Below are 24,833 nucleotides of genomic sequence, written 5' to 3'. Positions count from 1 at the left end.
TACCTTGTATTGTTCGCTTTTATGCAAACATTACAATGACCTTTGACTTTCTGGTGTGGTCTTAATACATTATTGCTTCCATGTAATGAAAATTATACCTCAAAAATGCACATTAATGAAAACTGCAAAAACTACCTCATCAAAAACAATGCAATTTTTACTATCAACAATCTTTTCAATATGACTTTAGTATCTGCAAAATCAGCTTTAAGAGCTCTATACACTGCCACTTGAATTAACTCAAAATCTTCATTGGTTCAAAAGTTATGTCATTTTGAATTTTTCCAAACTTTAAGAGCATTTTTCTCAATTGTGATTTTTTGGCGCTTGGTACCTTGTCACACTCGGTGCCTCATATTTTCAAAGTACAGTACAGTAAGGCCTCCATAATTCAAAATTCATCATAATTGGACTTGCTGCTGTATTTTCTAATAAGTTAACCTCAATGTTTCCACAAGCCAAAATCCCATAAAAAGAAAAATCAAGTAAATGTATATAATATAGATATATTCCACAGCTGATACAATATCTACTTTACTTTAAAACATAAAACACAAAGAGTATAAACTGACCTCAGCATTAGGTGTACAAGATCTTCGCGTGAACCTGGCATCATTACCATAGGTTCGTGCATCGACACAAACGGTGAGGCCCTCCTTCGGCATGTGGTACTGTAAGACATATGGCAGGTACGGTTGGCCTGACACCGGTTGCTGGGCATTCCATTGTGACGCCAACAGGTACTTGCCTTGGAACTCTGTGATGGCTGTATTTATACATAATCTGGTAGCTGCTACGAGAATCTGTGAAAAATAAGAGATTTTGTAATAATTATCAAACAAAGTGCATAATTGCACATGTTAGGTAGATTATACATTGCACAGGCTGTTTAAACAAGAGCAGAAGTAGCATAAAAAAGAATGTGTAGACATCGTACCTTACAATCAAACACATCAAAGAGTGGATGGGGATTCTCAACAACTTTGCACCGGTGACCCAGAACTGCTCCTTGTGTGGAAGCTCTTAAGTCAGGAGACACGCCATTAATGCGAGCAGCATGAACCCTGGCACGAAGTTCTGGGGAATAGTGGTTTGTAACTGCCACCTCATAGCCCTCTACCCATGCCCGTAGTCTCTCAACTGGACCACTGTTGGAGTCATCACTTACACCTTCTCCACCACTCATACTACTGCTTTTCCGCTGCAATTAACCATGGAAAACTCATTAATGAATTACTGTATATAAAAATTTATAACTGAAAGCAAAACTTATTATAATTTTGGCTATGTGTATGACACATGAGATGAAATAAATAAATTATATAAATTATATTACACAGTTGTACAAAAACTTTTCACTCCTTATATTTATGAATATTGAAAAAAAAAATTTTAAGTGTACTGATATACTGTATATATATATATATATATATATATATATATATATATATATATATATATATATATATATATATATATATATATATATATATATATATATATATATATATATATATATATATATATATATATATATATATATATATATATATATATATATATATATATATATATATATATGTACACACACACACACACAGCTGCTCCTCGACTTACGAGTGGGTTAGGGACCCAATTCAAGTCGTAAGTCGTATTGGTCGTAAATCGTAAATGCGAAGATAATACATAGAAAATCTAAAATTGGGGTCTCTTTTTCTTCTCAGCACCACAAAACTCTCACTTTTAAGCATGCCAGCCATTTTAAAGGGAATTACAAACGAAAATTGTGTCAGTACACAGCGCAATCACTAAAATCAGGACTCGAAAATACGTAATTTGAAAAAAAATTTGGTACGACTGGGGCGGTCGTAAGTCGAAGAATAGCTGTATATATACTCCTTGGACTTATGACATACTCGACCTACGACCACCCGCACTTACGACCAGCCTCAGTCGGTACGACCACCGCAGTTGTACCAAAAAATTTTCAAATGACGCACATATTTTCTAGACCGAAACGTTTCCATCCCGTACGAGAGCGTCGCGTGGGCTGGATCGCGCCGCCTCGTGGCTACAGCACCCACGCCTTAGAGCGCTTTGCTGGTGTTTGGCTGTCATTGTTAACGATAGTGATCGCGCTGTGTACTGACATTATTTTCGTATCTAATTCACTTTAGAATGACTGGCAAGCGTAGAAGTGAGAGTGCTGGTGGTGCTCAGAAGAAAAGGAGACAGTCAATTACTTTTGAGACAAAAATTATGAGAATAATGCAGTATGAAAATGGAAAAACAGTAGCAACCATTTCACACGACCTAGCCTTCTCGCACTCGACCATATCTACTATTTTGAAGGACAAGGAACGTATTTGTGAGGAAGTGAAAGGATCCGCACCTATGAAGGGAACTATAATAATGAAAAAAAGACAAGGTCCTATTCATGAGATGAAAAAATTACTTGTGAAGTGGATGGAAGACCAGATACAAAAGCGTGTACCCTTAAGCCTTCTAACCCTACAGGCTAAGGCAAGAAGCCTTTTCGAAAGCCTGAAGGAGCAGACAGGAGATGAGAGCGACCAAACCTTCACAGCAAGTCATGGGTGGTTCCAAAGGTTTAAGATCCGCTACAGTTTGCATAGTGTAAAGGGGAGTGGAGAGGCAACAAGTGCTGATGTGGGTGCTGCCGAAGCTTTTAAGGAGGAGCTAGATCGTGTCATTGTGGAGGGAAATTATTTGCCTGAGCAAATATTTAATGTGGATGAAACTAGCTTATCATGGAAGCACATGCCTGAATAGACATACATCCACAAAGAGGCGAAAACAATGCCAGGATTCAAGACATTCAAGGACCGAATCACACTTCTGTTGGGGGGGGAATGTAGCTGGTTTCAAGTTAAAGCTTTTAAACATGACAGCAAGCACACACTGCCAGTGTTTTATGGCAGTAACAAGAAAGCATGGATGACCCTAGTACTGTTTGAGGATTGGTTCATGACTTGTTTCATTTCACGAGCCAAGGAGTATTGTCTGCAACAAGGGATTGCATCCAAGATTTTGTTAATTTTGGATAATGCTCCAGGACACCCACCACACCTGGACGACATGCACCCTGATGTTAAGGTAGTCTACATTCCACCTAACACTACCTCTATCATCCAACCCATGGATCAAGGTGCTATTGCTGCTTTTAAAGCGAATTATTTACGTACGACCTTCGCTCAGGCTGTTGCTGCTACGGAAGGTGAGAAAACGCTCAGAGAATTTTGAAAGGGCTACAACATTTTGAAATGTATAAAGGACATTAGTGCAGCATGGGATGAGGTTACAGGTCAGTGCATGAATGGAATATGGTAGAAAGTCCTGAAAAGATATGTGAACAGTTTCAGAGGATTTAATGAAGATGAAGTAATTTCTGAGATTAGTAACAAGATAGTGGAGTTGGGTAAACAGCTTAGTTAGAAATTGATAATGAAGATGTTGAGCAGTTGGTTGAAAGTGTAGCAGAAGAGCTAAGTAACGAGGACCTTATTGAACTGGAAGCACAGAAAAATGCAGAGGAAGAAGAGAGTCTAAATGTAGAAGAAGAACCTGCACCCTCCAAAAATTTTTCAGTGAAGCAAATGGCAGAGGCATTTGCTACAATTAATAAGGGGATGCAAATGTTTGACGGAAAGGATAAAAATGTTGAGCGTTTTGCCAGAGTTGACAGAATGGTCCAAGATACACTTGCTTGCTACAGGGAGATTTATAATGAAAAGAAAAAGCAAATTGTGCAGTCTAAATTGGACATATATTTTAAGAAGTCCCCCATTCCTGTCTCCTCACACCCCACCAGTGCTGCCTCTTCACTCCCTAAAGATGATCCAATACCTTCAACCAGCAAGTTTCCCCTGTACATTAACCTGTCTGAAGAAAGCGACATTAAAGACCCACCCAGCCCTGTCTCCTCCTCTGCTTCATCCATTTAATGTAGCCTCCATGTATAATTAGAAAATTATGGGGGCCCCGTGTGCAGTCAGCTGACTACATTCCTCTTTTCTGTCTTATTACAGAATATATATATATATATATATATATATATATATATATATATATATATATATATATATATATATATATATATATATATATATATATATATATATATATATATATATATATATATATATATTCTGTAATAAGACAGTAAAGAGGAAGTTCACAACCTTGGATGCTGAATACACAAATACTGTATTTATGTGCATGGTAATACGTACTGTACAGCAATATTTACCATCCTCTTTCTCAAAATTTTGTATATTATTCATGTACATGTATATTACAAATACAGAAATTACAAATTATTTTGAAGGAAATGAACACTTTTGCCAAAAGGATATGTACTAGTGACAGCAAAACTAGTGTATAATAATGAAAGAAGGAAGCAACAGGCAAGTGTGACATATTAATGTTCAAGCAGACAAATAACTATTAAGACTGTCGTGTATAAAGCCATAAATTTGGACAGAAAAGTGAAGTGACCAATCTTGTGACTTGGCATAAAATTACCAAAAGATAGACTGTCAAGCACTGGATACCAAGCCAAGAAGAGTTTAGAGTCACCACTTTGTCGAAGGGAACCTACTATCAACTGTAGACATATCCACTAACCTGATTGCTGCCCATCCACTAACCTATGTACAAGGCAGGGATCGCAGCTAAAGGTGTCTAAGTGATTACAAGGTGGAGAAAGTCAAGATAAGAATTCTTAGAGGAAGAGTTTATTCATTTGCATTTTCAAAATAGCAGTGTTTGTATATTTGTAGACCACTCAACCATGCTGATTTTCTCAGCCAACCACTCACACAGATACAAGTTCAGTTAAACTCTGCTATTTTATAATTTGATATTTTTGACATTCATATACAGCTCTTCCCCAACTTACAACGGGGTTAGGGACCCAAATCCAAGTCGTAAGTCGAAAATGCTTAAATAATACATAGAAAATCTAAAATGAGTCTCTTTTTTTTCTTCTCAGCCCCACAAAACTCTCACTTTTAAGCTTGCCAGCCATTTTAAATTACAAGCAAAATTTTTGTCAGTACACAGCGCAATCACTGACGTTGGGACTCGAAAATACGTAATTTTACAAAAGTTTGGTACAACTGAGGCAGTCGTATGTCCGGGTGGTCGTAAGTCGAATAGGTCGTAAGTCGGGGAAGAGCTGTACCTGTGTACAGTATATTCATTTTAATAAATATGTAAAGCAAAATCAGATTACGATCAAGAGAAAGGGGAATGCTGAAGTCACTTATGATGCCAAACAAAATGTAACCTAATGAAATGAACCTAGGGTAGATTTATAATTTTTAATTTATTTGCTTTATGTGATCTACTTCATAAATAGTTCTGAAGAGTGTTTTCCTGTGTTCCCCTAGCAGATTTGTATTTTATGCATTAAAACAAGTCCTGAATATCAGCCATCCTCCAAATGTTTTGTCTACAGTGTTATGACAGTACAGTACATCAAATCAAGCATTACCAAAACCTACAGTACAGATATTGAAGAAATCAGCCCCAAGGTTATTTGGATAAAGGATCCTCATCCAACAGCAGCATGGATACACAGAGGACATAGCTATAGGAAAGATTGATGGAAGGTAAAATGTTTGAAAAAAAATTTCCATTACAGTGATCCCTCGGTTAACGAACGCCTCGGTTAACGAAATTTCGGTTAACGAATTACCTTCCATAAGATTCTTCACTTCGGTTCACGAAAAAATTTCGGTTAAAGAATTCCTTACGAATTTTTCCCAACATGTTTTCGCCTGCTTTTGCCTGCTCACCAGCTGTAGTATTAGTCCGCCAATACAGTAATCGGTTTTAGGGCTTAAATTCGTTACCATTTGAGTAAATATCAAGAAGGTTGTACTATTCAATAATTTTCCAAGTCTGATATAAAAGTTTTTAGTCATTTTAACAATTATTTAACATAACTGAAGTACAGGGAACTAGTTTTTAGCGCGCCAAACAGCCACTTGACTCACCCAAAAAGGCGTCAGTGTGTGTCCCTGCTCAGTGGAGGAAGCTTCTTGCTGGAGACTCTCTTGAACATAAACTATTTTTACGTTTTTACAGTACAATTATTGGTCATTCTGAAGTTTATTTTACATATTGACAATATATAATGCAGTGCAGTGTTGATTTAAAGAAAATAATCTTGAATTACACCAAGTGAACTAAAATTTTATGGGTGAAATGGCAACATGGGGTGGCTTCTCTTCCACCCCAATGCCTTCTCTTCTCCTCCACCCCCATTCTAATTCCCATCATCATCATCATCATCATCAACCAGGAGCCTTCTACATGCACACCTCAAAGTAAGTGTACTTTACTGCATTTATTTTTAGTTAGTGTGTAATTTTCGGTGAGCTGGAACCAATTACCCAAAACCCCATTGAAACAATGGTTTCGGATAACGAACCAATTACCCAAAATCCCATTGAAACAATGGTTTCGGTTAACGAACGACCTTCTGGAACGAATTGTGTTCGTTAACCGAAGGACCACTGTATCTGATTTAATGGACGGGGCTTGTTTTAATTTTCAACAGAACAGTAAATCATCACAATTATGATTACTGGAACAATGAAGACCTACATTGGCATGGGCAGAATTTCATGGAGGAACAATCATAGGGTTATATTTTTTAATGAGACTATAACAGTAATAATGTACCTATTTCCCTATGATTTGTAATTTATAATTGAAACCATAACCTTGTTAATTTTTTTGAATTGCCTTATGGGAACAGACTTTTGCTACAAAACAGTTTCCAATCACTACACTGATTACTGTAACTCTAAATTGGAGGAAGATATTGATGCCCCTTTTTGAGGTCAATGAAATTAACTATCTACCAATATCTGCAATTTAATTTTGTGTTGGCCTGTCTGTAACAAGAGTCACTGTCATGTATTGGTAATTTATGTGGTGTATTTCATTACTGTGAGGTAAAATATCTACCATCAGATGTCATGAAAATGGACCTGGAAATGTTGGTGTGTTGATAAGGGTGCAAAAAATTCAGCAGTGGCACCAAGACATTTTACAATTTGTCTTTTGGGTATTAATAATGACTGCATTTCTCTCCCTACTAATATATCACAATATCTAGAACTGAATTACTTTTAGTCTATCCCTTCAACTATTAACTTCTCCCTACCCAATTTAACATTTTATTTATAACGTTACTTTATATCAAAAAAATTTGGTATTGAGTGAATAACCTTCAGTGAAGACTATTAAATGCCAAGTGGGAGAGACAGGTGAACATACCTACTCATGCACATACTACAGTAATTAAAATATATTTCCTTCAACTTCCAGGAAAGAGGGTCATTGAGTTTTAGTATGCATATGGAATTTCTAAGTGGTCTCCTGTACAAATTCATTAACATAAAGCCACAGAGAAAAATTTTAGAGGCAAAGAGAGGTCATATTTGATGAACTAGATACAATAGTTAGGCTTCAGTATGTACAGTACATACACACAATCATACAAACATGAAGATGGATGGTCTTGAACAGCAAGTCCCTTAATTGTTCTCCAAACGAATATACAGTCAACCCTCGCTTTACGCGGTCCCACTTTATGCGTTTCCACGTTTACGCGGTACCCTGCCGAACACGGAATGCTCACTTTCCACGGTGTGTGTACCCTTTTACGCGGCGAGCGGCACGAGCAGGGTGCGCACAAGGTCGCCCAGTCATCAAAACATTACCGAGTTCTTCACCCGCCACCTACCACAGCCGGCCCAAGTCAGTGATAGTGATAATGATAGTGAGGATATGGACTTATATGGACTTTGAGGGGTTTGACAAAGAGGTCCTGCAAGCCTCTGTGGTGGATGGTGATACAATTGATACAAGTGATACAGGTGAGGGCCAATAATCTGCCCTCTGCCTCGGAACCAACCCCCCGTGTGCCCAGCCATCTTTTCTACTAATGTAAGTGTTAAAAAACCTAATATTATTGATATTTCTCTTAATTATTGTGTGTGCATACCATCATAAAATTAAGAAGTTATTTTTACTACAACGTAGGTATTGTGTCTGAAAAAGTGGAGTTTGGGGGTCAGCCCAGTCTCTATTTCAATTAATCCCATATGTTATGCTGTTCACTTTACGCGTTTCTCACTTTACGCGGGCCGCCGTGGGTTCAATTGACCACGTAAAGTGAAGGTTCACTGTACAGGATACTTATAAAATGGATAAATGTAGAGTGTGGAAGCAGCAACACAAACTTTATTCCTGAGTCATAACAGGAATAGGAATATACACACTGGAAAAATTTAAAGAAAGCGAGACAAAATTTTTTAAAATGTTAATGCATGTAATTGGGGAGGAGAAAAATTGAGCAAACAAAAAATTTAGCAAAAGAAAAAACAATTTAAAATGGATTTGGGCATAAAGATTAACTATTCTACTATAAGTAAAAAGCTGATTAAAATTTTTAACATTGGTAAATAGAATGAGGAATAATTTTTCTTTATCAGTAAAGAAATAAAGTACAACTATTCTGCCACCTTTTCATATCTACTTAATAACTTTCATTCCGCCACATACCAAATAAATATATAAATAATCTTCATAAAAAAAAGGTCAAAAACACTTAAAAGTTTATACATACTCTTCTTTTTACAAGCATTCTTCTTTCCTTATCTTCCATGCCTGGAATTATATTGTTGTTGCTAGTGGTGACAACATTACTTTTCTTCAACAGCGACAGTGAACCCTTGCGTCCATTCTTCATGTCTTTTATTTGTTTCACCTTCTTTTTCTTTACAACCTTTCTTTCTGGAATCTTCCCTAAAGTTCCTCGCCCTTTACTAGACATTGGGATATTGTCGTCAGAGTCTGAAGAAGACAATCTAAAACGGAAAGAACTTTTAGCAATATACAGAGAAATTCAACATCATTAAAACTATCACATATTGCAGAGATTTGATTGTTAGAATGATAGAAAAATTGTAAACCAACCTGGCAAGGTGAGCCTTAATTTCTTGTCTTCTGCGAATCTGCAGTGCTCGAGCTTTGAAGCGATCTATAGGTCTAAGATCACATGCTTCACACAGGTACTCATCAGGAATATTGTCCCGGTCTATTTCCATGCAGTCTACATGTTGCCAGACACTATAAAATAACAGTAATTAAATTATTTTAGATTGAAATTTTATTTACGTGCAAAGAATATCAATATCACTCCTGGCATATAAATGTAAATTCTACATGTACTCCATCACCCAACATTAAAACCCCAGGTTATCCAAGTTCAAATTATTTCTCAGGTAAAAAATCTTAAAAAACTGATCCCCAGCTTAACATTAAAGTATCAATAACATAAAAATGGCTTACTTACAAACATCTATCACACTGGATCATGTATCCATCATCATGGGAAAAATCACAGACACATCGAGTAATGGAGTCATCTACAGGTTGTTCATCACCTTCTCCCTCAGGTGCAGTTTCAGTTTCTTCTCCAGATGGTCCAACAGATGAACTTCGATCACTCATACGTGAATCATCATCTGTTTCTGCCCCAGTGGTTGAGGATGGGGGGCCTGTGATGGTAGGTGGGGACTGGTGTAACTCTACTGGAGGTGGGGGGATGTGAGGTGATGGGAAAATGCTTGTCTTAGGGTGTGGCATAAATTGTTGGCGGTGAGGTGGCATTGTATTAATTGGATGAGAAGTCAACAAGCCAGACACGGAGACAGAAGGACCTGATGAAGTAATAATCCCTAGTCTAGGGGAAGGATTGACATGAGAGGTGGCTTGCTGAGGGTGATTATGGTATTGCTGTTTGTGTTGAGAATGATATAGATTATTTGTATTTTGTTGGGTATGTTGCTGTAAACTGTGAGGATGATTAGACTGGTGAGGCTGGGGGTTGTGCTGGTGATGGGGTTGATGCAAGTATTGAGAGGGGTGGTGGTACACAGATGATCCTGATGAAGATGGTAGGGGAGGTGGGGACTGAGGTGGAGTTGGAGGAGGAGGAGCACCATAATTATGGTCTTGAAGCACAAAGGGTAAATTATATGTAGAACTGTGCTTCGAAGAGGAAGATGAGGATGAGGAGGTTGAGTAGGGAGAAGAGGAAGAGGGTGGTGTGCTCATGGAACCACTGGATGGGCCATCCAACACTCGACCCATAGTGTCTGAAACATTTGACCTGGAAAAATGAAATTGTTTTTACTTTCAAGAGTTTAATACACACACACAAACACTAGTGCAGTAATAAATTGCATATCACTTGCCACAAACATTTAAAAGTCAAACTGGGTCCAGCAATATTCAGGTATATATCAGCTACCATGTACTGTATTTTACTTATGATTGAAGTGTTAATTTCACGTACAAAATTTTTTAACTTAATTTGCATGCAAAAACAGATGAAAATTTATTGACAGTAATGTTTAAAGCTATATGGGCCTTTAACTTAAAGATAAAATACAACACTGTATTGGTATATGAAACTGCTAATGGTGAGTTTATAGTCTTATTACATATACTGTACAGTATATTCCGCTAATGTACTACTGTACATTAAATACATGAGTAAATATCTCTCAAATCCATATTCTGTTTAATCAAAATCTATGTTTGATGATTTTTGAGTACAATTGTTGAATTAAAAAAAATATATATACAGTGCATGATCAATCAGTAGACACCATACTCCATGTTCAGAATTGCCTTTCCTACAAATTGTGCCATACTGATAAAAAAGTTTTGAGAACTATAACTACAGATCTAAAAACTTGCAAGATATAAAACAAAATTACAGTGATATAAATAATGGCTATGGTGATGTAATGACTGTAATGCACCTTGGGAGTCAACAGAAATACATACTGTACACACAATACTTGGGGATTGCCACTAACCGAGGGTGCGTGTAAGCAGAGAGGGTGACATGATGGGTGGGAGGCTGTGTGTTGGTGGTGGCCCCACCAGGACTAAGCACCAGCTTGTGTACCACCAGTGACATGCCGCTGCTACCTTCCCTCCCCACCAAGCCGAGCCATCATTACACACCCTGAAACAAAATGATGTCAATATGATGTCAATTTAACCGAATGAAAACTATATTACACTCACATGTTGTTCATATCATAAAGATCATAGGGCAGTTACCATACACATGCATAATAACTGTCCCATAAAAACAATAACAATAAAATGCTCAATTCCAAAGGATATTCTACCCTTTACAAATGTCTTTTTCTTGTACATGTGTATTGTAGTTTTACCACAATAAAGAATAAACTAAATAACTATTTGAATATCAAACTTCACAAAAAAGTTAAATGAAAACAAAGTAATGAGTGTAAGGACCTCAGAGTTGACTATCAACAGTGAAGGTGATGTATGCCTCTGTTAAAGTTTCCATGTAAAACAGGGGCCATAACTGGTAATTAGCACTGTAAAATTTGGATAATTAAAACACCCGAGATGCCATGAAATGAGGTTAAGTACGAAAATTCATTTAGATGCTTGAGGCCTTTCTTTGGTTATAAACATAAAGGAACTTAATATGGGCGGGCAGACTAAACACGAGATATCCCCCATACGCGATCCTCTCCCCAATTAATCTCACATTCTGTACCCTGGTCATAAAATTCTTTTAATACATGGTACACAACTATAATTACACAGGGGTAAAAGTGGGCCCCACAAGTATAATGGTCCATTAGGGACAGTGTGGATACACAACACTGTATGCAAAGCCTTAAGTACAAATGGATGAATTCGATGAAGTGCGACTTTCCCATCTGTAAAGTTTAGTCCCCCAACTACAGCTGGGTGCACTGGAAATGCCCAAGGATCGCTGTACCTTATAAAAGGGTTATACAGTACCACATTAAAACTTAAGTGGATTTCAGATCTCCATAAAAAAAATCAATAGACAAAATATTACCAGGATCCCTTGAGTTTGATCATGGGGATGTGGTGGGAAAGAATGTAATTTAGATTTATGCCAGTGAATCACGTAGTACTGTATATGGTACAACAACCTTACGTGCCATGCAAAAAAAAAAATAATGGTTTACGTAGCTATATTCCTCATATACTTTACCTTTATTATTATTTGCATCATACTGCATTTAGCGTCTACTCGTAGATCCCGTGGATCAGGTCCTGATTAGGAAAACAAAAATCTTAATTTATTTGTTCCATCCACAGTCCCTGGCAACTAGTTACATCTACCCTCCAAGTTAACTCATTTCTACCAATTATACTGGATCTTATTACATAAGGAAGAAATCTTGGACATTAAAGGCGTTTATTGTAAGGCGTTTTTTATTCACGGATTAGCTAACGAGTTAGCTATTCTGTATGCGCAGACGCTGCCTTTGACTTATGCACATGGCACATTCAGAGGGAAAAGCTAAAACCTCGATCAGGCCTTGTGCAGCGCCAAAGCGGCCCAAATAGCCGACAACCAATCAGCGATTTCTCCCACTGAAAATACGCGGATCATGGCCACTTACGGAGAATATTTTGATTAACATTGAAGAGTTGAAGGCATGTAAGGCAATGAAAAACTGTGATATAATAATAACAAATAATTTTATATACGGTAGTATATTGGATAGGACCTAAAACAAAACGTATGGCGTAAAAAAAATGAAAAGAATTGCGCCTAGTTGAACCCAGTTTTGGCTCAGCTCATTTTTAAGTGGGCGCTGTCCGATTTATTAGCAGTTGGTGACTTTGGTGTAACAATATTGATAATTACTCAAATATGAATAAAACTCTAATATCATTACTCATAAGATACTTTAAATAAGGGTGAAGAGTTTTTTACAGTCCTGTAAGTCAAAAATTAAGACAACGAACCTGAAATTCGTCGTATTGCGTGTATATTATATGCGAACACCCGTAAACTACACAATGTAGCCGCGAGACGAGAGAACATACAGTACGTAATGGAGCACCTTTAAGAACATAAGAACATAAGAACATAAGGAGTCTGCAATAGGCCGGTTGGCCTGTGCATGGCAGCTCCTGTCGAGAGTTACTCCCACTCTCTATCATCCATGAATACATCCAGCCTGCTTTTGAAAATTTCCAGCGTTCCAGCACTTACTACAAAGTTGCTAAGCTTGTTCCACTCGTCCTGTATAAAAAATGGATCAAGCCATGGTTATTGACCGTTTGTCTTTTTTTCCTTATTGTCTTTCTTTCCATATTCTTCTATATATTTTCTTCACAATTTTTCAAAGACGCGGTACAAAAGTCGCATTTTTTAATGACAGTCTGGGATAGCTAACGCGTCAGCTATTCCGTGCATCTTAAAACGCCTTAAGTCACATGCAAAACGTTTAAGCGATCAAAACTTAGTTTCAGATGTAAAAAGAACACACGATAACTAGTCGTGTTCAGATATTATTCTGGTCGCATCTTAAAGCAATAAAACATAAGTTGTCGGTGTTTCTATAAGACATAGTTCACAAAAACAGTCATACCCGATGAACAGAAAACTAACACAAAATACTTTTTACAAGATTTTATTACCTGAATATAAACTTTAAATAGCACAATGTTCCAAGAGTCATAATTTACACAATTAAATTACGTACTGCATATTTTTTCCGAGATGTGAAGAATTATAATTTGGATCCCCCAAAAAAAACTATATGAGGAAAAATCTTTGAAAAACAGCGAAATACAAATCTTTAGCCTAACCTGTTTCAAGTAAACATTTAGGTTCTCCACGTAATTTCGATGGTATTTAGGACGTTTGAAGTCCTCCAACATCTTGAGTGTTCAACATTCAACGAGCGAACCTTTAAGTATCCTGCTCCTGGTATACCATATACGGTACAACATACTAGTGACTAGTCTGCATCTTTGCCACTTCGTATCCCTGACGGTCAATAGTAGAGATGACCCCACAACGGTTTACTGCATCACCCGCCCTTCAAAATTATGACAGTGAATAGAATAATCGTCATTACGAGAAACTAGGAAAATTATGCTTTGCCTACATACATAGTACTGCAAAGAAATTAACCAGCCTGCATAAGCGCAATCAATCTTAGAGGAATGTCCACCTGCTCTTAATATGCGACAAAATAAACATTAGGTTTACGTCATATACACAATATACATGGATACTTTTCTTTAATTAATCAATAATATCCTAGTCTGCAACTCAACAAAACACAGGCGCAGCAACCGTGGGCGGTCGTGACCAGAAAGTTTCACGAGACCCGACTTTTATTTTTAACAAGGATATAAAACATAGTAATTTGTTGATCTAGCTGGTTAAGCCGATATCGAAGGTTACTTACTACCATACACATGGGTAGTGCTAGAAATCGGCCCTTTCTATTTTCTGGTATGCTTTGTACGTGAACATTTCTTAACGCTGAATAATGGAAGCCATATACAGTGGGGTCTACCTCACTACGCAGTTTCAAAATACCCAGCTACCTCACTCGTGTGACATCTTATTCGTCAAATTTGAAGCTTGCTAGTAAACTATTCTTCGAAGAGGTATATATTTGGAAGCAATATTAATAATCCGCCTTCAAAATAGTGGTTCCTCCATTTTGAGGCTTGTATCGATCCGCACCGCGCTCCACAACGGCCTGTCGTTGTGGCCTAGTGGGTTGGTCGTCATGGCAACATAATGACGTCACATGCGGAGGAACGAAAGGCAAAGCAGCTCTACGCTCCCACTAGAGGCACGCTTGGGGTGGCCACTCTTCTTTGTTTACAGCATTCAGATTTAAGTTAAAATGGTGTACCTACATATTAGCTGCGAAAGCTACATTCTTAACCATATTTCAAGACCAGTTCCGCAGATAACACGAGAAAGGGACATTTAATTACGTACAATATTTCATCTAACAAGCTGCCGGGTTTCTTTGTTGCCAGCTCAATATCATAGGAGTAACAACTTCCTCCCTCAGGTCCCAGGATTCTAAAAGAGTGGCAGCGGAGTAAGCACACACCATGGTTGTGAGAGGTGTGACGTTTTCAAGAGTAAATCTCGAGCCAAAATCCCAAGTGATAGCAGAAACTACAGACGCACTGAAAGTGAAATTCAGGTTGGGATAGTAAAAAAATGGGCCTTTATTTCCATCAATGTAATTTGTAAGGAGCAAAGGCTGTAGTATGTGATGAGGGTGGTGGCGTAGGATGATCAGTTGAGGTGGGCGGCTCGCGCGTGGGTGGTGTAGAGCCCGCAGCTAGTGTGCCACTGAGGCAGGGAGAGTGGGGGACATGAACGGCACAAAACCAACATCGACGCAGCTAGTAACTGAAGGCTACATACTCCTAGCTTGGATTCTTGCCCCACAAACCAACTATGTAATTTACAACGATTTTTATTGTCAATTTTTTTTTAAATTACAACCATCAATAACATGTTCCTGATAAGTGCGTGTTGCATCGTGTTAGGTACAGGTTATGTCAAGCTGGTTGTACACCCACTAAAAATTTATTCGGCACCCGTGTCATATTGTATCACGCCGTAAGTGCCGAATAATTTTTTAGTGGATGTACATGTATGTATCGTGCATGTATACATGTGTGTGTATATGTGTACAAGTATCATGTACACCCACTAAAAAATTATTCGGCACCCTTACGGCGTGATACAATGTGACACGGGTGCCGAATAAATTTTTAGTGGGTGTACATCATCACCAAAACAAATAACATGGTCCCCAAAGCCTCTTTCTTACAAATAATTGGAATGGAGGTTGAAAAATTATCATCAGTTGCTCAAAATTTGATCAAATTGCTTTTCAATAATAAGAAATTTGAACTAACGTGGTGATAAAAATACAACTCTTAATCACAACCCCAATAACTAACAAAATAGCGGCCGACCAAATGTGCCTATCTTCTCAAATTAATTAGTTTTAAATTGGATATCAAAAACTTTCAGTGAATAAATAATTATCTAGTACCGCACTGTACTCTGAACATCAATGGACAGAATGTATCAGCTTTTTTTCCACACTAACATTTTCTAAAATAACGAGAACTTTCTTTAATACGCTAATCTTCTGTTCAAGTTGTGTCTGAAACCTTGGTAAATAAAAACTAAAACAACAGAGATAATATTTAAGTTTTAAAGTGAGACGAGGCCAAGAGACTGGTATAATGTTGAGTAATGAAGGCGCGGCAGCTTCCCTTTCCCTGCATTCAGGCCAACACTACCGTCTTCCTTTATTGGAGTTTACATCTACTCTCGCCATCATTGGTTTTCTACATTGTATACTACAGGGAGGTGACCAGTCTTAATTGTCGGTTCTAACTATACTGTCCTCGATAACAGTGTGGTCGAGAACAGGCAGCATAGATCAATTATTGTCCTCTGCGACTTTAAAACACACAAAACTTCAATATTACGCCACGCCAGAAATTTCACAGTAACTCACACAGGCGCCATAGAGTTATTCAACAGCCACCACAGCTGGTTTCAACTCCTTTCAAATACTAGTCGACATATTACAACTCACGGTAATCCCATAAAATATTATACATGAGTACTTTGTTAGTATCTGATGCTAAGATGTCAATAGACCACATGTCATTAATTATCAAAGGTTACAAAATTACTGTAAAGAAACTTGCAAAACAATTCAGTCATAAAAACCTTAAGTAAAAAAATTGTTTAAATGATGTCAACATTACTTCATAACTACAAGATTAAAAGAATATTGTAAATGACATGCCCAGTGTTATTATTACAATTACCCTCCACAATACACATTACATAGATCTGAATCAATGAAACTACTTAACAATTTACCAGATAAAATACGTTTCCAAATCGAAAAAAAGTATAAGTGGAACAAGGTATCGGTGTTCTGTATAGAGCAGTAAACAGCTGACAGAAGGGCCAATGGTGGTGTGTGAATGTACAGTGTGCCAGTCCCCGCTGACGTGAGGCCAGGAGCAACGACCGCTGCCCTCTCTCTGCCTCCCTCTCTTCCGTGTTGGTAACGACTTGCAATTCAACTGCTAGTTTCACCCATCGCCGCCGTCTGAGGAACATCTCAGCTAACAAAAGTTAGCAGATATTTCAATATTTACCACACGAATTTTAATACACTAAGAATGAAGTCGACTGGGACGTGTGACGATACAATAACATGGGATCACTATAAAAGGTATTCAACCAGCCAGAAAAATATATACCATGTCTGACATAGAAGAAAGTATGAGTACGTCTTGATGATTTATATATATGAGCGTGGTGTGTGTGCGCGAGGTGTGGAAGAGGAATGGTAAAGGGTAAGAGTGCCAAAGAAAGAGAAAGGTGCAGCAGGGGAGAGGAAGCGTCATCTATCATGGTTGTAGTCGCGTGAAAGAGGAGAAATAAAAGCCAAACACTGAAGAACCACCACCGACCACGTTAACTCATAAGCCACACCCCCACACACGTACAACTCTTGCACTACTCACACCATAATCTCAACACCTCTATAACCTGCCTGCCACTACAACACAATGATACTAGGCAAACACAGGCAGTGTGGAGTGGTGTAGAAAGTGAAGAATGTGGTGGTGAAGGATAAGTAGCATAAAGACAATAGCTGTGGGAACACTGGGTGAGAGCAGATATGAGGAGGGTGAACGGGTGTAGGTGTTTGTGGAAACTTGGGGTGTTAACAAGTGTAGTAGTGAGGCCGCCACTATGAATGAATGCTCCCATAGGCGTAATCCCGGCCATATTTGCTGCCGATTATCAAGTTACCAGCTCCAGAACCACAAATACTAGAGTAACATAACAGCAATGCCTAGCTAAACGTGCGGCAAAATAAGGGAGATGCAAAATAATGGTGGAGAAATATGTCTAATATTCCAACGACGGAGTTAATCATCTTCAACTGTGTTTCCTGGAAGCAATAATAACGACCAAGACAAAATCATTAGCATGTGACCTAAATCACCATAGTTTTTCCTTCGGCCTAAATCCAGTTCACGAAATAAAATTATGATAACGCGAAAAACTGATGAAAGAAAAAAAATACTAGTAAGCAGACAAGGGAACCGCGGAGCGGTGGGTGTTAGGGGGCAAAGTGCCTTTCACCGCCTTAGGCCACAGCGGTCAATAAGCAGGTTTCATGTGAGGAAAACTATGGATAGTCGTAGGAGAGGAACTATGACGCAGTGAACACCAACACAACAATTCATTTCACCAAAACGAGTCGCATGTAATAAAAAAATCAAACTCAAAGAGAGAGAATCTCTCTCTCTCTCTCTCTCTCTCTCTCTCTCTCTCTCTCTCTCTCTCTCTCTCTCTCTCTCTCTCTCTCTCTCTCTCTCTCTCTCTCTCTCTCTCTCTCTCTCTCTCTCTCTCTCTCTCTCTCTCTCTCTCTCTCTCTCTCTCTCTCTCTCTCTCTCTCTCTCTCTCTCTCTCTCTCTCTCTCTCTCTCTCTCTCTCTCTCTCTCTCTCTCTCTCTCTCTCTCTCTCTCTCTCTCTCTCTCTCTCTCTCTCTCTCTCTCTCTCTCTCCTCTCTCTCTCTCTCTCTCTCTCTCTCTCTCTCTCTCTCTCTCTCTCTCTCTCTCTCTCTCTCTCTCTCTCTCTCTCTCTCTCTCTCTCTCTCTCTCTCTCTCTCTCTCTCTCTCTCTCTCTCTCTCTCTCTCTCTCTCTCTCTCTCTCTCTCTCTCTCTCTCTCTCTCTCTCTCTCTCTCTCTCTCTCTCTCTCTCTCTGTATTGTAAGCAACAATCTACTGCCTAATGTAACTCTACATAAAAAAAAAAATTCCATTACCCGGTATACATTTTCAGCCTCTAATTGGTGTATATTTGTAAACCGCTAATTATTATTAATAGTAGTAGTATGACGTCGATCACGCCATGGTGTGCAAGAAAGGGGGGCTTCATATGCATGAGGCATGACGAAGTAAGGGACCTCACAGCAAATATGTTGAATGAAATCTGCCGGGATGTCATGGTAGAACCGACCCTCCTTCCTTTGGACGGTGAGATCTTCCAACATAGGACTTCAAACACATCTAACGAAGCCAGTGTTGACGTCAGTGCTCGAGGATTCTGGACGCAGGGACAGCAAGCTTTCTTCGACATCAGGATTTTTGATCCCATGGCCGCATGTCACCGTAACCTAGCTCTCGATGCTGCACACCGGGGGAACGAGAACGACAAGATAAGGGCATATGAGGAGAGAATTCGAAATGTTGATCAAGGCAGCTTCACTCCTCTAGTGTTCACAACCCCTGGTGGGATGGGACCAAGTACAAGATGTTTCTACGCCAGACTTGCGGAGGTGATCTCCGAACAGAAGCAGCAGCCCAGAAGTTATGTTGCAGCCTGGATGAGATGTCGACTGTCCTTCTCTCTTCTTCGGTCGGCTTTGCTCTGCCTCAGGGGAACGAGAGCTTCGTCCCCAATGCCGACAGCTGCAGATATTGACTATGAGGCTACAGTCACTGAATGCCGCATAGATATGCGGCTCGACTAATTCAACACAGATAGGATAGCTACTTATGTATTAGGATATTTATTATTAAGGTAATAAAATGGCGGCGAAGGTGTGGCTATTGGGGGAGGCTGGAGGCCATTAAAAAAATAGTAATAGTAGTAGTGTGTGTATGTCAGTGCCGGATTTAGACCTGTGGAGGCCCATGGGCAGCCTCTTTGTGGAGCCCCCCCCCCCCTCATTATAACTCCCCAAGAGGGTGGGGTGGCGAGTGAAGCGAGCCTAAACATCTGGGAAAATTTTGAAATTTGAACACTTCTTTGGAGAATTTTGAAGCCATATGCAGTTATATTAAAAATATTAAAAATATACGGTTCATAGGAAAACCAGGTATTCGTGAATTTCAAGGAGTAGCTAGTCTAATTTCTATCACGCTTCTTGCTGAACATAGTTTTACGTGATGGAATAGATAAACATGAATTTTAAAGAATGAAAATAAAAATAATCCAAATGAATAAACAAATAAATAAAATATTGTAATGTGTGGAGGCCCCCAGATTGTGGAGATCCCTGGGCAGCACCCACTTTGCCCACTCCTGAATCCAGCCCTGGTGTGTGTGTGTGTGTGTGTGTGTGTGAAGAAAGGAGAAGAGGCAGTGTATTCAGACAGGGAGACGGTTGGGGTAGTGTGCGATGCCTTGCTGACACTGAACGATGGAGGCGGAGGCGGCGGCGTCATTGGCGAAAAGGCAACTAGAGTAAGGCAAGTAAAGTGAAGAATAACAACTCGTTAAGCATGAGACACGCTTACGGAAGTGCATGAGGGGATCAGGAGCTGGGGAGTGAAGCTGCATGACCCGTTGTTTACAGTGCCTAGATGTCACTTCTCCAACAGTGAAAATGAGTCTCTCGTCACTGTTTGTACCTCAGTCGACACATAAACATATAATGAACATTTTGAAAGGTGGACAGACGTGCGGTGACACTACACAGGTACCACCACCACCCTGATTGACACACCTGGCCACTCCACGTGTGTTCCCGCACACTTTCCTTCACCGTGGCATCTTGAGCTTATCAAACAGGTGTCTAGGAAAGTGGAGGTATTTTTTTCCAGTCCTTGGTAAAACCATCAAGTATATGAACCACTTCGCAATACACCTGATCATACTTGTTTATAAACGATGTCATCTGTATAACTAGTGTTTTAAAAGAGGATACAACTAAAAGTAATAATTCAACCTGTACGTCATTACCATGTAGGAAAGAGATACGGAACGCCAAATTCCTTACCATAACTAACGAGGAAGTTACCCTACAGAATGATGAGCTCATCCATGCACATCTTCCCACCAACACACTTGCATACGTCGATTTTTCTTATCCAGATCACTTCAAACGCTTGTCCTAGCTCAATTCTCTTTTGTCCATTTAATAAAACTCAAGACGCTAATTTGAAAATGACGTAACAATACGAACAAACTTAATTTATCAACAGAACGGGGTAATCCCCACCCACTCCCCTAACCGAGACCTATTTAAGTGTGATGAATTAACATGCGGCGTCTGGTAGCAATACACCCAGCTGAACTTCAGTTACTAAGCGTAAACCACTTGCCTACACAGAGACGGACATCTTGACTGTATCTCCTCTGCCGAAACCTTTTCAGTCGAGGGATAATAATGTGAGGAAGATGAAAAAGGGTGGACAATAAAACAGATCAAATGTGAGAGAAGCAGCAGGAAGATGCACGTTGCACCCTGATGGCCACCGACTGTTAAACCCAGACATAACAACAAAAAGGAATAAATGCATGTGGTGTGTAGCTGATTTTCCTGTAAATACAACCATAACTGATACCTCATTAAGACACGAGGGCAGGGGAACAGGAGGGGCATGGGGAGAGAACGGGATGAAGGAAAAAGGGGAAATTTCAAGTAGGTTAAGAAAAATTACCTATGGGCAGGACAATGCGTGGATCAGCGTATAACTAAGCCCCGAGTGTCGTCTCAATACTAAAATCCAACTACAGTATCCCAACCCATAGAAATAACTTAAAGCATTGTTTCTACATCTCGCGTTGTGACCACGCACGCAAAAGTTGATGACTGAAAGCGCTGTAACCAAAATGAAATAATAATACCTCGATAACAATCCACTCTTCACTGTTAAAATTTCTTCACAGTTCCCTTCTACCTCGCAAGTCATACTCATTACTAACCATTTCCTTTACTACCTCACACAGAATCAATATAAGTGCCACATACTTTATTCAAATTGGAAAGATATACAGTATGTACTTTCTGCATGAAGCTATTGTTACCATTTAAGCATGCTGGGCAAAAGAGTGTGCCGAGAAATATGGAGCGGGAAGCGGGGTTAAGAAAGAGAGGAATGAGTGGGAAGAAAGGGTGGAAAGGCCAATGAGGAAGGAAAGGAAGTGAAGACACGGGAAGGAAGAAGGTCAGAAAGAGAGGAAGGAATAGGGAGGCGACGTGGAGGAATGAAGAAAGATATAGCACTGGCGAGAAGAGGCATACAATAACACAGGTAGGCACACATGCGAGCACACTTCCCTCCACACCCCATTCTCATTATTTCCACAACACTGGAGCCCTGGTGTAGAGTATCGACCAAGACCGGGATTTCATCAGCCTCTCTTCTACCCCCCTCCGTGTTGTGGTAAGCCTAACACACTCGCCTAGGGCGGACCATCACAACACTCCCCAGAATTGCTGAGTGCGTCAATACTTCTTCCCCCCAAACACTGTTCCCTCCAGTCGCCACACTCTCTCCCCGTCTCTTACCAACATAACAACATGAGTGATCACATATAACAGATATGTTACATTGACAGAATAAAATACTTCCCAGGGGATAGAGGGGAAGGGACTGGAATCACCGAGAAAAGTAAATTTCATGAGGGGGCAGCCACCGACAAAGCAAAATTACAACAGCCAAATCTGTGTCAGGAAAGAAGAGGACCTTGAGAGTGTGGAGCAAAACAAACTGGAAAATAAGTATTGTGATTATAATACATACAGTCAGAGAAAAGATGGGGAAATGGACAAAGCAATAGGACGAATGAAAGGAGATATTAGTAAAGTGAGAAGAACGATGAAGGAGACGATAACGAAAGAGAGGGTCAGCAACAAATCAGCGGACAGTAATCAAGTAGGCAGCATGACATGTGGTGATGCTTCTGACTATGTCTACATAATTTTCACACACATTTCCCAGCCTCACCCGATCACAGACATGTGTAGCACAATTTTGTCTTCAACACACTATAAACACCTACCTCCACGCATGGCACACTTCATCACATTAACCACCATTAATCATACAAGACACAGAAGGAGACCATCTTATGAACTATAACTTTTGCAATACAAGGCACCGATATTCCTTTAAAAACACAATTCAGCATTCCACCAATTTATAAATATCTACCTAAAAATACCTTTGTTATTTCCCTCACACGTTTAGCAACAATTAGTTTACCCTAATTCCGGCTATGTTGACTGACCACTACTGTTTTTCGTGCAAGAAAGATACATTTCCAAAGGCGGCTTAACCTGTACAGTGGTCTCGACGCTTGGGATTTATTCTGGCTTCCGTCTGACGATTTTATGCAGCTCAGAGAAACCCTCCAGCACTGAGAGGGTTATACAGCGAATAAAAAATAATCTTGATGGCCATTGTTTTGTCAGTCTTCACGATGTAGTGGTACAAACGTTACAAAAACTTGTTGGAGAGAGAGCGACACTGAGGCGCGGCTGTGGCGAAGGTTAAGATGGCATAGAAGAGGAGAGGCACGAGCAGCATCACCAAGTTGGCATTTAACAATATATTCGACCAGTGTGTGTGTCGCTGCCTCCCTCCAGCTGCACCACATACACACACACATCAATACAGCCAGCTATTGGTGCTCTAAACTAGTGTAACCTCCACCCTACCTCCCTCACTCCATATCGTAGCCAAATGGCAGACCTACAGTACACCGCCCACATAACAAGGTGTAAACTATAACAATGTTAATAACCACACTTTGGAACATTAGGCCTATATTGCAGTGTGTAATTATCCAGGAATTTTAGCCTCGTGTTTGTACTATGCCCTGGTCTGCAAACGCTTGAGTGGGATTTCATATAATTCTACGCCCTAGAATTGGTTTTATTAGACCGTGATCCATTGTCTCTGCACAGAAAACATGATCATCACACCTAGATACAGTCTCATTCCACCCTAGCTATGGTCAACACACCTTGGCTCCGTCTCTCCACGCTGTAAATAACTGGTCTCACAACATTCAAATTCAATGTGTACACAAGGGTGTGGGGGAGGGGGGTGGCACGGATAAACTGTGTTAAGATTGTTGGGACAAAATGAATTACTGGTTGGATACGCGATGCACCAGAGTAAGCTTGCGTGGCCCAAACCCAGGTATGTTGGGCTGTACCTGCAAGATGTCGCCTGCATCTTGCACGCCACTCACTTCACCAACCCCCCTAGCAGGGGAAATCCAACAGCTACGTCACTGGGTGTCCACGGTGTAGCAGCCTCGACAGTACTAGACACCCACCAGGCACCACGGAGGGATCTTCTTGATACAGTGAACCCAAGAGAACACGTATCCATCCATAATTACCCAAGGACAGGAAGCAGCAGCGGAAATGTGTGCCGACTGTCAATGCAATTCAGAAAATGTTCAAGCAATCATGGCAAAATATACATACAACATATATCGTGCTGTGGTTCCCAGGCGTCACACCTGCCCGAGTACAAAAAAAAAAGAACATCTGACAAAGCAGTGGAGGAGTTTCCAGGGTTACATACTAGGAAAAGCTATATCACAATGAACCAGCAGTGACCAGTCTGTATTACATTACTACATCCGATATCCCACAACACCACATACTATACCCTCTCCCTTCCCAAATAAAGAAACAGGGCGCATACGATTACATTAGACAAATAAATGAAGATCAAACATCCAGTGTGTGTGTGTGTGTGTGTTTTATGAGGGGGTAGGTGTGGTGGACAAGCAGATATGTGTAGGGCATGGCTGGCTGGGCAGGTTGGGCTGGAGACAACCTTGAACCTCCAGCCTCGCACTTGTCCGGGTAAAGTCGCAGAGGACATCCAGGTGGCGGCGGTGTGGTAGTGATAGTTGTGTTTCAGATGATGGGTAGTACTTGTAGTGATAAGTGGTGGTAGTGGTGATGCTTGTTAGAGAAAGAGGATGGTAGTGGTGGTGTTAATTGGAATGCTAGTGATAATGACGGATAAAGCAAAAGTAATGATATATTTCAGAAAGTGGAAAGGTATGAATTAGGATTGCAGGAGAAAATAATGCTGGAAAAGGTGGAGGC

At 39.8% G+C, this 24,833-nt stretch overlaps 1 protein-coding gene across 8 annotated transcripts in view; it reads right to left on the bottom strand.

Annotated features, from left to right (window-relative positions):
- The window catches only part of LOC121868730, a 116,213-nt gene that overhangs the window by 49,708 nt on the left and 41,672 nt on the right, over positions 1 to 24,833 (bottom strand). For 6 of the 8 annotated variants that reach the window (XR_006089445.1, XM_042369602.1, XM_042369635.1 and 3 more), the window contains exons 2-7: positions 10,932 to 11,083; positions 9,398 to 10,216; positions 9,019 to 9,171; positions 8,669 to 8,924; positions 938 to 1,201; positions 573 to 803 (exon numbers count right to left, since the gene is read on the bottom strand). Coding sequence is in view for 7 of the 8 variants with exons in the window: in XM_042369602.1 (XP_042225536.1) it covers positions 573 to 803; positions 938 to 1,201; positions 8,669 to 8,924; positions 9,019 to 9,171; positions 9,398 to 10,216; positions 10,932 to 11,035 (1,827 nt within the window). In the remaining variant the exon portion in view is untranslated. Of the gene's footprint in view, positions 1 to 572; positions 804 to 937; positions 1,202 to 8,668; positions 8,925 to 9,018; positions 9,172 to 9,397; positions 10,217 to 10,931; positions 11,084 to 12,124; positions 12,187 to 24,833 lie in introns of all 8 variants that reach the window. The other 2 variants (XM_042369610.1, XM_042369627.1) reach the window with 2 other exon arrangements.

This window comes from Homarus americanus, unplaced genomic scaffold (genome assembly GCF_018991925.1).
Source record: "Homarus americanus isolate GMGI-L3 unplaced genomic scaffold, GMGI_Hamer_2.0 scaffold32583, whole genome shotgun sequence".
NCBI lineage: Eukaryota > Metazoa > Arthropoda > Malacostraca > Decapoda > Nephropidae > Homarus > Homarus americanus.
This window is presented reverse-complemented; position numbering and strand designations above follow the sequence as displayed.